General features: G+C 47.2%; 1 protein-coding gene across 2 annotated transcripts in view; it reads right to left on the reverse strand.

The window, feature by feature from the left end:
• FIRRM (FIGNL1 interacting regulator of recombination and mitosis) overlaps positions 1-13,184 on the reverse strand; it is a 3,285,109-nt gene that overhangs the window by 1,216,542 nt on the left and 2,055,383 nt on the right. For both annotated transcript variants that reach the window (XM_086964357.1, XM_086964349.1), the window contains one exon: positions 13,048-13,137. In XM_086964357.1, coding sequence (XP_086820483.1) covers positions 13,048-13,137 — 90 coding nt within the window. The remainder of the gene's footprint in view (positions 1-13,047; positions 13,138-13,184) is intronic.

A 13,184-nucleotide genomic window follows, 5' to 3' on the forward strand; every position in this document is an offset into this window, starting at 1 on the left:
TTCCGGATCCAGTCTGACGCCTGGGGATATTCTAAGGTAAGGAATCTATCACTAACGTGTCTCTTTCAGATACATGCTGCAGCCCCTGGTAGGCCTTGGATGCACATATGCCCTTATACAGGGGCTCATAAGGTGACCCAATACCCAATTGGAGATGTACCTAAAGTACATGGAGTCCATTTTACAGAGAGAGAAGATAGCCTGAAGCCCTGATTAGCCGTATCCCAGGCCAACTAAGTTGAAAACCAGCTAAACACAAGGCAAATAAATCTGGGGTAACTATAGTCAGGTATCCACCTTCCTACACCCCCCCCCCCCCCCCAAACGAAGGGAGATAAGGCTATCCTTGACCAGGTAAGCCTATATTGCCTAAGTGGCCATATAAGGAAGTACCTGCACTAGCATGGTTATCCCCTGTCTCATAGTCCACTAAGCAATCCCTTACCCTAAGGGTATCATAGGGTCTCCACCATAGGGAAACTCTACCTGGGGTGTTTTTTCACAAAGTAAAAGGTTGGTGTTGAGAAGGAGTACTGAAGTGAGGCTCCTCTAATGTAGGGCTCAGCTTCCTCCATTCATCTTCCACCATGTATGCCTTTCTTTCCTTGACTGAGTTGCACTGTGCTCTCAGGGTCAACCTCTGGCTGCCTACAGCTGGAGGCTGGGTCCCTTTGGTTGGCTTACTGGAGGGACAGGTCAGGTTTGGGGCCCTTAGGTCCCAGGGAAATGTTCACCTTGCTAGGGCTACTAGCTTTGGTGCCCCTAATCTGCTGATGGGGTGATTCTTGTGGACAGGGGGCCCTTTGGGGTCCACCACTGGCCTCCCTGACCTCTGCAGCCCTGGGCTGACTGAGGCAGGGTAGAGAAGGGCAGGTTACCTGTTCCAGACTGGGTCCCACCATGGAAGGGTCCACTTACACCAGGGGCTCTGCCAGGCTAGGCCTGACTACCTCTGGGGCAGTTCCTTCACAAGGGGTAGGGTCAGTTCCCTGAGGAGGCTGACTCTCACCTAATGTCTGGTGGGAGGGAGACATTTCTTCCTCCCCAATGCTCTCTGTCTGAGTGAAGTGATCCATAGTTTCAGGCTTCACAACAGTAACATCTGTTTGAGTTTGATCACAGCCCTGCCAACCTTTTCAGGGAAGTCTGCCTGAGCTTGGGCTGTGACCATCACAGCCTTTCCAACCTCTTTAGGAAGGAATTCTGCTTGGGCTGGGGCTGTGGCCATCACAGCCCACTAACCTTTTCGGGAAGGCCTACCATTTTGGAATGGGTTTCTTGTTCTACCTCAGCCCAGGCTGAGATCTCTAGAGCATTCCCTAGTAGACAATCTACAGGCAAATTTGTAGACACTGCCACTCTCTTGGGACCAGTGACACCACCCCAGCTGAGATTAACTACTGCCATGGGATGATCTTTCTGCACTCCATCAATGTTGATCTCCTGATAGGTGAACCCAGGTAAAAGTTGTCCTGACGGGACTAGACTGTCAGTCACCATAGTGATGCTAGCCCCTGTGTCTCTGTAGGCTTCAACGTTCTGGCCATTGATGTGGGGCTCCTGTCTGTACTTGCCCAAAGTGTTGGGACAAGCAGTGAAGTTGGCAAACCCCATGCCATTTTCACAGACAAGAGTAGCTAAGGTAGGGGACCTGGTTAGGCCAGAGTCCCCATGAGTTCCCAAAGTAAACCCAGCCAAATTCTTGGGGGCACTCCCACCACCTGGGGGATCACTACTAATAGTAACAGGAGGTCTGGGAGTATTACTTGGGGGAATGTTTTCCTTATTGTTGGCCTTTGGGCAACTGCTGTCAGTCTTCCAGTGGCCAGGCTTTTTACAGTCATGGCAATAAGGTTTTTTTTGGTTAGAGGAATTGTTCTGTGACCCACCCCCATCATTGGAGTTTTGGGGCCCTGGGGAAGTCTTGTCTTTAGATTTATCCCACCCTTTCTCTTGAAACTTGGAAGAATCTTTCTTCTGGTCACCACCCTGATTTCTAGGCCTAATCCTGTCTCTGACCCATTTGTCTGCCCTCTTACCCAATTCTTGGGGAGAGGTCAGATCTGAGTCCACCAGGTGCTGGTGTACAAGCTGGTTTTGACAATTACTAAGAATCTGCTCACTCATAATCAAATTATACAATCCTTTATAGTCATGTACTTTGCTGCCCAATAACGAGCCCTCCAGAGCCTTAGTAGCACAATCTACAAAATCAGTCCAGTCCTGAGTCTGTGTCTTCTGATTATCCCTGAACATCAACCTGTACTGTTCAGTGGTTAAGCCAAACCCATCAAACAGAGCAGTCTTCAGGACTTTGTAGTTATCAGCATCCCCATCACTAACTGTGAGGAGCTTATCTCTACCTTTTTCTGAAAAGGAGAGCCACAAGATTGCTGCCCACTGACTTTGGGGTACCTGCTGTACTTTGAAGGCCCTCTCCAAATCAGTTATCCATTTGTGGATGTCATCCCCAACTTGTTAGGGGGCACAATCTTACTAATGTGTCTATTGTCATAGGACCTGTCTTTATCCTTAGGGATATTGCTGTCACCAGTGGAATCTAATCCACTTAACTTTTGCTCTCTTGCAAGAGCAGGTTTTGCTTGGGCTAGGGCAAGCTCTTCCTTCTCTATTCTGTGTTGGACCTCCCTCGTCCTAGCCTCATGCTCTCTTCTTTGAGAGGAAGTCATTCCTCTCTGAGAATGTCTAGAGGTGTTGGAGCGAAGAGAGGCACCTGAGTGAGATCTTTCTCTCCTATACCTTTGGTTAAGTCTACTTATAGGTCTGTATGGGGCTAGCCCATCTGCAGCCCCATGTAGGCTTAGGTTAGCCTGGCTAAGTCTCCTAACTTGGACCTGGCTGTCTAGCTCTTCCCCAGACTGTTCCCCAACCTCATCCTCTTCATCATCTATGATAGGGGGGGGGGTCAGTGGCATCACCTGAAGATGGTAGGACCTCATCTGCATTCCCTGTAGGGCCCGAACCAGAGGCTTTTAGAACTTCAGATTCCTCTAAGAGTTCTAGGAATTGCTTAAGGGTAGGGTTAGCCCCTTGTTTCAGCTTTCTTGTGGTACACATGTGTCTCAGTTCCTTAAAACTGAGGATAGCAAATTTGGAGGGTACCCTGGGAGGGTCACTCACCACAGGTAGAGGTCCACTGGACTCACCTGTGCCAGACATGCTCTGGTGAGGTGTGGGTGTGTGCACCTACCTACACTAAGTGTTTTTCTACTGAACCTCACTAGGAGTTGTAGTCAGGGTGTGCTAGGCCCTTTGCTCTACAACAACTAAGTTCAGTAGAAATTAAGTATTCCTAATCTTGTTTTATATGTACCTATAGGTACCTATGTGATCTTTCAAATGATATTGCAAAGATTACAATTGGTAGAACAACAGCAAGCTCAAATCCCAACCGCTGCACACCAATGTGAGAAGTTGGCCTGGTATATGATGTTCACTATTCTAGTGAGCACCTTGCACCAGTCCAAACAACCCTTATGGTGATGGTTGTAAAGTCAACCTTATAGACCAGCTTTCCTAGTGGTAGCATGGACACAGCAGTCTTAGGCTTAACTTAAGAGGGCATGTGAAGCTAGCTGTTTTACCATATGCAACCCCTTTAAATACCAATTGAAATGACACCACACAGGATATATATATAAAATATATATGTATTTATTTCTAGACAATCCCTCTGAACTCTTTATGAGGTCAGAGGCACAAGCACATAACAAGATACTTAATTAAAAAACAATAAGATGCACAAAATACAGTAGGGCCCTAGGGACACGCTAAACCATATACTAAAATAGTGGTATAAGTACCACTGCTCGAAAAAGGAATAGGCCTAGGGCATCGCTGGGGCTACGCTGTACTATCAAGGGATAGGAAGCAGGAGGTCCACGGGAGGCGTGTGCAGAGTCTTTACTCACACGCTAGTTACCATAGAGAATGAATGGGAACGAAAGTCAGAAACTAGTTCTTTTAGGGCACTTCAGACTGGACTCGATTCAAGTTACTTGAAACCTAGACAGTTGGATAGCCAATACCCACAGTAGCACCGGAGTACTCGCGTTACCTCACCCACAGGAAGCGGGTGCATAGGTGCCAAAGTGTGTCGGGTTCTGTCGCTGAATCCTATGGAGCCGTGAAGAAAGATGATGCAGGCGACCAGGAGAAAAGTGTCCGGGTGGGTCCAAGGGCGGATCGAGGATGAAGAGTACCTGAAAGCAGAGGGGACAGAGTCTGGGTCACTAGCCAGTGATCAGGAAGGAACCAGGAAGGAGCCAGGTGATGTCGAGATGCAATAAGGTGAAGAGGTGAAGCTGGTCTCTGCAGCCACGTGGACCAGGAGGCGTCGACGACGACCAGGAGCTGGATGCGGACCGTCCCACAAAGGATCTTGCTGTTGGCGGGGTCAGCTTCCGGATCGGAGTCAACAAGCCTAGGCAAAGGCAATCCACGCAGTAAGGGAAGAACGGCTTCTGTTCAGACCAGCAAGGTCTGGGGAGGTTCCCCTTTACAGGAAAGCAGGAGCAAGCCCAGAGCAACCAGCCAAGCAGTGTTTCAAAAGGATGTCTTCAGGAGGGCCACTAGCCAACGGGCTAGCAACCGCGAAGACGCGTTGAGGAGAAATGCAGGCACAGGCCCCACGTGGCACTCGTGGAGCGTGGAGGGCTGAGCTTCGGTGCACTTGCTACTTGGGGTTAGGGCTTCTCAAACCCCAATGCACAAATTCGAGGATGCCTCAGAATCTGCACAGGTAGCAAAAAGCAGGTACTCCAGGTTGTCCGGTCCCACGTCTCTCGTGTCCGCCATGGGTCTCAGCTTTGCTGTGGATGTGGGTCGGAGTCAGAGAAGTCTGGAAGTCCAGAGGCTGCGTCGCTAAGTCTTCGGGTTTCGGCGGGAGCTTCGACAAAGCAAACCGGCAAGTTACTGGTGGTGCCTGTTTGCACAGGATGGTCACTCCTTGACCACAAGGGAGATGTCTTCAGTCTTCCAGTCGAAATTGAACGTCGAAGGTCCAAGAGTTCATTTCAGAGTTTCTTTCTAGGATAATCTAACGTCTCTAGACATAGCTCCTAACTTTATACTGATCTAAGGGGCTGGATTACCTGCTAGGTCCCTCCTATGAGTGGAACCTGGGAAGGGGGTGGTTACACCCCTTTCCCTTTGTCTAGTTTTGCACCAGAGCTGGGGCTGGAGTGCCCCAGCAACTGGTTTGAACCAGGCTATGCATGGAGCACCTTGTGTGCCCCAGGCAGTGTCTCATTTCTTTCAACCCACCCGGCCCCAATACACTATATCCTGTCTGGGGAGGTGCTCGCACCTCCCAAGGCAGGAAACCTATTGTCCAGGCATCCCCTGCCAGAGATTCATCCAGCAGCAGGAGGTCAGACTCGTGTCTGTGGCAGCAGCATCCATTTTGTGATGTTGAGGTTCTGTTTAACTTTAACCAGGTAAAGCTACAACTACATGTCTTCTCCCTCTAGGAAGGTGATATGCTATCCCCGCCGCCAGGACTGGCGGGGGGGCGGGGGGACTTTTAGTATTCCAAAGCGCATGACACCTTACACGACATGTTTTGATAAAGTCAAACCAAAGTTAGCATTAAACACGAGGATTATAATGCACTTAAGAGTATATGGTATGGCTATATCATAGAACAGCTATAAGGACATGGTTCCGAAAGCTGCAGACAGGCTCAGCTCATGCTAGAGCATCATCTCACATAAACCAAGCACTCTGCCTTCAGGATTGTTAAGGCCTGCCATAGGAGTGACTTATAGGTATATATGTGTCTATATATAATGGTAGGTATAGGAATACTATACCTAAGCAAGGGGTGATTACACAACCTTGCCAAAGCTGAGTGATCAGCCAGTGGTGTCAGTTTGGATGGCCAGCCAGGGGTGGCATAATACATGCTGCAGCCCCTGGTAGGCCTTGGATGCCCCTATGCCCTGGGTACCTATAGTACACTGTATAGGGGCTCATAAGGTGACCCAGTATCCAATTGGAGATGTACCTAGGGTACATGAAGTCCATTTCAAAGTGAGAGCAGACAGCCTGGGACCCTGATTAGCAGGATCCCAGGCCAACTAAGTCGAAAAACCAGCTAAACACTAGGCAAAAAATCTGGAGTAACCATAGTCAGGTATCCACCTTCCTACATCTCCCATCAGGAAATGGGATTGGCTCTTTCCTAGGGGAAACTTGGCTTTACACCCACATACATGCTAGGTACACTTAGGTAGGGCTTGCATCGCAGGAGTACGCTTAATTACTGACTGTCATGTATTGACTTGCCAGCATATATTTACTGTTTTAGGACCATGGTAGAATTCTACCTTTTATTTACTCTGTCGGTTCTTGTAATCTTATTTATTTGTTTCAGTCTAATGATTGTTGCAGCAAACATGTTTTATACTAGAATGACCTTAGTTCAATAAAGGCCTATTGAAAATGTCACCATCGTTTATTCTATGTATCTCTCCGAGACCAGGGAGCACGAAGTGACTGAGCGAAATATACGGTACTGTTTCCACGATCCCTGAAGTATCAAAAGTTGTCATGTTTGATATTTGCCAGAAACTATTCGATCCTTAGTAAGGTTAGGGGGCTTATGGTGGAACTGTGAGCAAGCTGGTCTAAAGGCTTACATATCCTTAGGGGGTTTCTGGAATCAGTCTGGACTCCAATCCCTTAGTTTATGCTGTCTAAACACGCAGATCCGATGAATTTTTAGGAACTACACAACATTCTATGGTTACCAAAGACCACTAAAATCACCATAAGGGTTGTCTAGATTAGTGCAAGATGCATCATTTAAATATACCAAACCAGCCTCCTACAACCTATGCAACTCAAGTATAGGGACAACAAAAAAACACAAACAGAGAAAGAATAATTAAGACTCTGGATCACTTTGCCTATCACGGAAGCGTCTTTATGCCGAGTCGGTCTGAGCCACAAAAAGATGGACGCGGTCAAATGGCATATAGACCAAAGTCACCTGGACAGCATCCGAAAAACCTGAAGTTCTTAGCCGTGAACCATTTGCAGTGCTTCCGAAGATGCCATGGCCCGACCTACTGAATCAATAGTATCCATGCCACATCTAATTATTAGCTTAGCTGCCTGATGTCCATCTCTAATCAGCTGCTCAATTTCAGAATGCAGGTTATCCAGAAGTGATGGCAGCATAGTCTACAAAGATTCCCACAAACGGTGGAAAAAATGCCCAAGAACATAGGACATGTTTTTAGGCCTTAAAGCAGAACGAGCAGAAGGTGTGCTTGTCACGTGCATCTTGACTTCTAGAGTGTCTATTCAATGGAGTCTTAGGCAAATAATCCATATCCTGTGGAGCTGTAGCAGCCGAAGTACCAAACTATGAGTGACAGGGTGCCTAAGGAGACACACTGGGTCTCCAGGAGCAGGCAGGTGCCTGCAAGATATAGCACAGTCCACTGGGACCCCTGTATCAGCTTTGGCCCAAGTTCCCAAAAATATGTCAAATGGGGCCTCACTGTTTGGAAGAACAGGTTCTTCCTTTCTGCCCTTGATAAAGGACATCACCCAGAGAGTCAGTGGACTTCTACACCGTAGCCAGTGACAACTCCAAAACTGCAGCCACTCCCCTCAACTTATCAGCAAAGGAGGAACTTGCCTCAGTAGCGAGACTAGGAGGGGAAAGTAGCCCCGAGGCTGGAGAAGACTCCAGCTCACTCGCCTCACCAAGTGCAGATATCCAAATCTCCTCCACTAGAGGTGGAATAATCTCTGAAATGGCCCAGACTCCTTTGTATCACCCTCAACAAGATGACTCCAAGTCTCACTATGAGAAGGAAGTGAAAATGCTGCATTCTCCTCAGTTTGCTCTATCGACTCTGCACTTGGCGCCGAGAAGGCAGCGCTTTGACACAGATAAGAGGAGGAATGCCTTAGTCGCTTGATGAAGAACAGACACCGAAGGTGGATTCGGCCAATGCCGACCTAATGACTCAGATGGCAGGGCAAACCTACTGGGGTAGCTCCACTCACCCTCCTTGGGACTCAAGGATACTCCAGAGAAAAGCGAGAACCCAAAGATGAGATGTAGAGAGTTATAGTACTCCCTCACCGGGGAGATCACTCCTTGGCTCCCGGAAAGACCGTGAGACGGCAAGCGGGAGGAGCCTTGGGAGACTGAGTCTCCATGCAGCAGAGTCGGGGGTGCCGCAACTTCAAATGTCTACCCTTACCTTTGGAGGTCTCTGGAGAGCAATGTCCCAGAGATCGGCTTCGACTCCTTGAACGGCCACGTAACCAGACCTCTGTTTTTAAAAGATGAATATTGAGCCTGTGAAGTCTCCGACGACCGTAACAGTCGCGCCACCAGTAATTTCATAAGGTGTTCCTTGAGCACCTTCAGATTCAGCCTCTGACAGGAGCCGCAATCCTTGGAGTCGTCGTGTTCTCCCAAACACCACATACAAAGGTAATGCGGTCTGCAGCTGACATTTGCGGAGTACACAACCCATGAGGCTTAAAGCATGATGACATGGGGAAAAAAACAGACTGTTTCCATGCGACATAAACTTTTGAAGTAGGCCAGAAAAAAAAGGCCTTAGGAACCGCTCCTCCGGGTCCACGTTGCAGCACGGAAAAGAAGAAACTGACTACTGCTCGTCAGAGGGGAGTTATTTGACCACACTGACGTCACAACCGGAGTCTATGTGATCACGGAGTCGTGAGGCGCCGTCCCCCGGCGCGCCGAGGGACTGCTGAAAAATTTCTGTAACCAGTCTGATGCCCTGGGAGAATTCAAAAGTTAAGGAATCTGTGGCTCCATGTCTCTATCAGATAGTAATGCCACTGGATACAGAAGGACCCTGGTTACTGGCTCTATGTTTGGAGGGGTGGGACAGACAGTCAGCAACTCTACTAGTCCTGGTTAATATTTGCATAAATCCGAGACAAAAATAAAAAATAGTGGAGAAGCTGATCAAACTGCTTCTGAAGTGGAAAGGAGATGAAGAGATGTCAAACTTGGTAATTACTGGAGATTTGAACCTGAATAATTTTCGAGACACACATGAGGGTAGAGATGAGGTGTTACCAGCGCAAAGTCACCCCCATATAGACATCATGACAACCTTAGGAAAAGGCTCCTGAAGGCATGTGAAGAAGCTGGTCTGCTAATATTTAATGGACACTTTCAGGGGGACTTTCCACCTGCCTGGACAAGGCACTCCTGCCAAATGATCTACCTAGATTACATGATGGTGAGTGCTAATTTGTATAGTAGAGTAGTTGATTTAAAAATCTAGCACAGACCGGAGAGTGACCATTAAACCAGCAAAACATCTGTCTAAGCACCAACACAACCGTATTAGATCAAGAGCGGATAGTGCAGGCTGAAGCTCTCTCTGAAATGTTTAAATGCCTTAAATGGAGCACAGATAATATTGAAGGCTAGGTAAGCAAGGCCGTTGGAATCTTGAAGGAAATATCATCCAGCAAGGATGACTCAATCAAGGCATGGGAGTGCCTATCGGAGCCCCTAGCAGTAACATATCCGGCCAACAATCTGGAGAAAGGTAAAATCATTTCTCACAGAAGTCTTATCAACCAGCCGAAGCCAGTTCAAAGATAAACAAAGTGCTTCATCAACTGCAGCGCCACAGGACTCAGTATTACTAGTGTGCCTACGAATAGAGTGCAAGAGAGTAAAAAAGGCGATCAGAAGCATTGTGGGCAAAGTTACTTTACTTTTCCAAACGGACCAATCATAGAAGCCTCTGCAAACTAATCAACAAGCTTGATAAGGGTCCCAAGGCAGCAAACAATGCCAATATAAGCGAGACGAAATGGATTAAATACCAAAGAACGCTTTATAAGGGAAGTACAGACAACCATTCTGTCCCAGGTCGAGCTCCGACCACACATGAAAAAGATCACAGCATTAGCCCACACGAGCCAGTGACCCTGAAAACCAACCAACATCAATGGTGCAACCAACATCCTAGACTACTTAACGGAACCCTTACACCATTCAATGGATTCCTTGGTAAAAATATTTGGCAACTCACCCTCCAACTGCACACCTGGCCCTAACTGCATACCGACTGCACTCCTAAAGCACAAAGCTAGCTACAACCTGGGCTGATTTTCTGAATACGATGTTCAAGCAAATAGATGCAGACAGAAAGAATTCCGGAAAGCGGGAACGGCTCAGTGATTCACCCCATCTTTAAGGGTGGGGTAGCCACATCCCCTAGCAACTACAGGTTGATATAATTGCTTGATATGCCTTAGATATTCCTCAGCACTACTACTGCAAGATCTACAGGAGTGGGCGGCAAAGGCAAAAAGGCAGCCAATGAATCAAACTGGGTTCACTACAAAGCAAAGAACCACCACCAACCTAATGGCTGTGGGCCTCATAATGAAAAGAGCATGACACCTGGACGCCGCTATTCATGTGTTTTGTGGACTTCAAAGCGACCTATGACTGTGTCCCTCGATGAATGTTCTGGGAAAAACTATGACACTGGGGAATTCACAATTCTACAAAATCTACCCAGGTCTGGCTCTTGGTTTTTCAAGCCTCCCTGAACCTGATACTATATTCTTCAGAGGTGAATCCAAAGGCCTCAATCAGAGTTCCCTTCCTGAGATAATAGGATTCAGCCACTTTCTCATTTGTGTTAGGAGTCTATCACTGGACTTTCCTGAGAGCATTTCCTCAAGATAGCACTCCACAGCCTTCTGTTTACTTGTCTGCTAAGGCGGGCCCTCTCAAAAACAATGAACCACTTACTGATGTGATATCACCCTCAAAGAATTTTGGGAAAATCCCTTTGGGTATTTTAAGGTCAAAAGAATACATTTTCTCCCTATTTATTATTGGGCTGCCACCAGAGATGGGTCCTAGGCCCAACTCCTTTCTCTATAGACAGGAGTTGAGCTGCTGTAGCTGCTCTCCTGACTAGTCTTTCCAAAGCAAGTTCTTCTTCTGGAAGTGCTTCTCCTACCATCAATCCCATTTCTATATCTTCTGTAAGATCAGAGTCATCCTCTGGATGCTCTTAGTCTGACTTCAAAAGCTCGTACACTGTTCCCGGATGCTAAAAAGCACAGAGATGGCCTGAAAACAACAAACTGGTCAGAAGAATAGCTTCTCTGGAATCCACGTTGGGACGAGGAAAAGAAAGAAACCTGACGTTATCGCACCGCAAGGGACTTATATGGCTCCATTGACGTCATACCCGTGGACGACATCTGGATGGTGCCGGCCGACGCCGCCTCCGCCCAGAGGTACTGCTGGGTAAAAAAATTCTGGATCCAGTCTGATGCCTGGGGATATTCTAAGTTAAGGAATCTGCGGCTAGATGTCTCTATCAGATACCACAGGATCAAAAGTCCAGCAGACAATAAATGACTGATGTCAGCAAACTGCTGAAGTGAAAGCCACATGAAGCAGAATTCACCATTTCCAAGCATGACAGAAGAAGAATGTTTTGGAAGGCAGCAACCGTTCATTACACAACATCCAAACCTTACAAAAACAAAATGAAAATGATAGCCAAATGGAACCCCACACTGCAAAGTAGAAAACACTAGTAATGGCACCATTGTTGCCAGAGGAGCCTGGAATGGTGTTGGGTGGGTGAGGTGGTGGAGGTGCTGATGCCAAAGGTGGTACTGCAGGTGGCAAAGGCTGAGGAACAAAAGGCACAAACTATTTCAACGGATGTTTCACTGGTTGAAATCCAAACACCGCCCCCACCCAGACAGATCCCATGGTGCCCACAGCGGACCATAGCTCTACTAAAGGTATCAAACATGGCATTCAGAAAGAACACTGAATCCATACCTGGAGCAGGAAGGTCCAGGTAAGTCTTTGTGGGGCCGGACCCTGAAGGCAGATATTGAGGAGGATACAGAGGAAAGGCTAGGTGCACTAGGCCAGAGTCTGATTCCACCAAACGTGTTGGGTCGGTAGGAATGCCAATGTCTACTAACTCTGGTTCCAAAATTTACTCCGCTGGAGATTTACTTTTCCTGGGTTTCGTGCTGTCACTATGACGCCTCTTCTTTTTGCGGTTATGTGTCCTCTACAGTCACAACTTTGAAGATGAATTTTGCTTCCTTCGCTTCAATGGCCTTGGGATGCATGCTCTGGCAATTCAGACAACCGTGAGTCATGATCAGGCCACAGGCAACAAAGGCAGATGTTGTGAAGGTCAGTGATATACATCTGACCCTTAAAGCACCTGCAAGGGTTGAAGCCGAATGTTTAAGGGGGAACATGACCACAGTGCACCAGACAATTTTGTGATGAAAGCCAACATTCCTGACAGGTAGAAGATGGAGAGTTTTAGATCTGAAACAAAGGTGCAGGAAAAAAGGGTACATCGGGCATCCGGTTTGGTGCTTTATGGGTCCAGTAACATCAGAAAGGTGTAATTTACAGCATCCCTATCGGTGTGGAACAGCTGTGCAAAAGCATCTAGATCCAGTCTAGTGTGTGGGATATTCAAAGATTGAAGAATCCGGATGAAGGGGGATACATCAGAAATAGGATCTACAGCACTGCTAAAAGCTTTAAAGTAAAACAGCTTTAGAAGAGAGCATGTCAGATCTGGGGTTGAAGGGCAGGGGAAAAGGGTACTGGCATCAAAGCACTGGGTGGCACAATATATAGCTCAGGGATGTTTGATCTGGGAAGGTGACTGACGCACCTTGGAGCCATGGCACAACAAGTTGGTGAAGGATCCAGTCTGGTGGAGATTCAAGACATAAAAAATCTGCATACAGAAGTGTCCATTAGAAGAGATAATGATGCATGGCTTGCACCACTCTAAAGGTCTGATTATGCCAAAAACGATATAGTTATTTGGGTAGACAAAGAGGTGCACGCGTTTAAACAATCTAGCACCAATTTTTTTTTTTAAGCTTTGGCATAGAGGTGCCCAAACACCCCATTAGTTAAAGGGTTAAATCTAAGTTTGTTTTGTTCAAGACAAGTGAAGCTAATACAGTGAGTCTCATACATACCTGATGATCTGAGGCCATCAAGAAAAGTAAGCGCCTGAGCAGCATCGACAGATTATAAAGCTGACAACAATCTCCAGTGCAAGATTTTATCTGAAAGAAAAAGTGACTTTGGTTAAAATGCCTCCTTTGGCCATAGT

This window comes from Lissotriton vulgaris, chromosome 1_1, assembly GCF_964263255.1.
Source record: "Lissotriton vulgaris chromosome 1_1, aLisVul1.2, whole genome shotgun sequence".
Taxonomy (NCBI): domain Eukaryota; kingdom Metazoa; phylum Chordata; class Amphibia; order Caudata; family Salamandridae; genus Lissotriton; species Lissotriton vulgaris.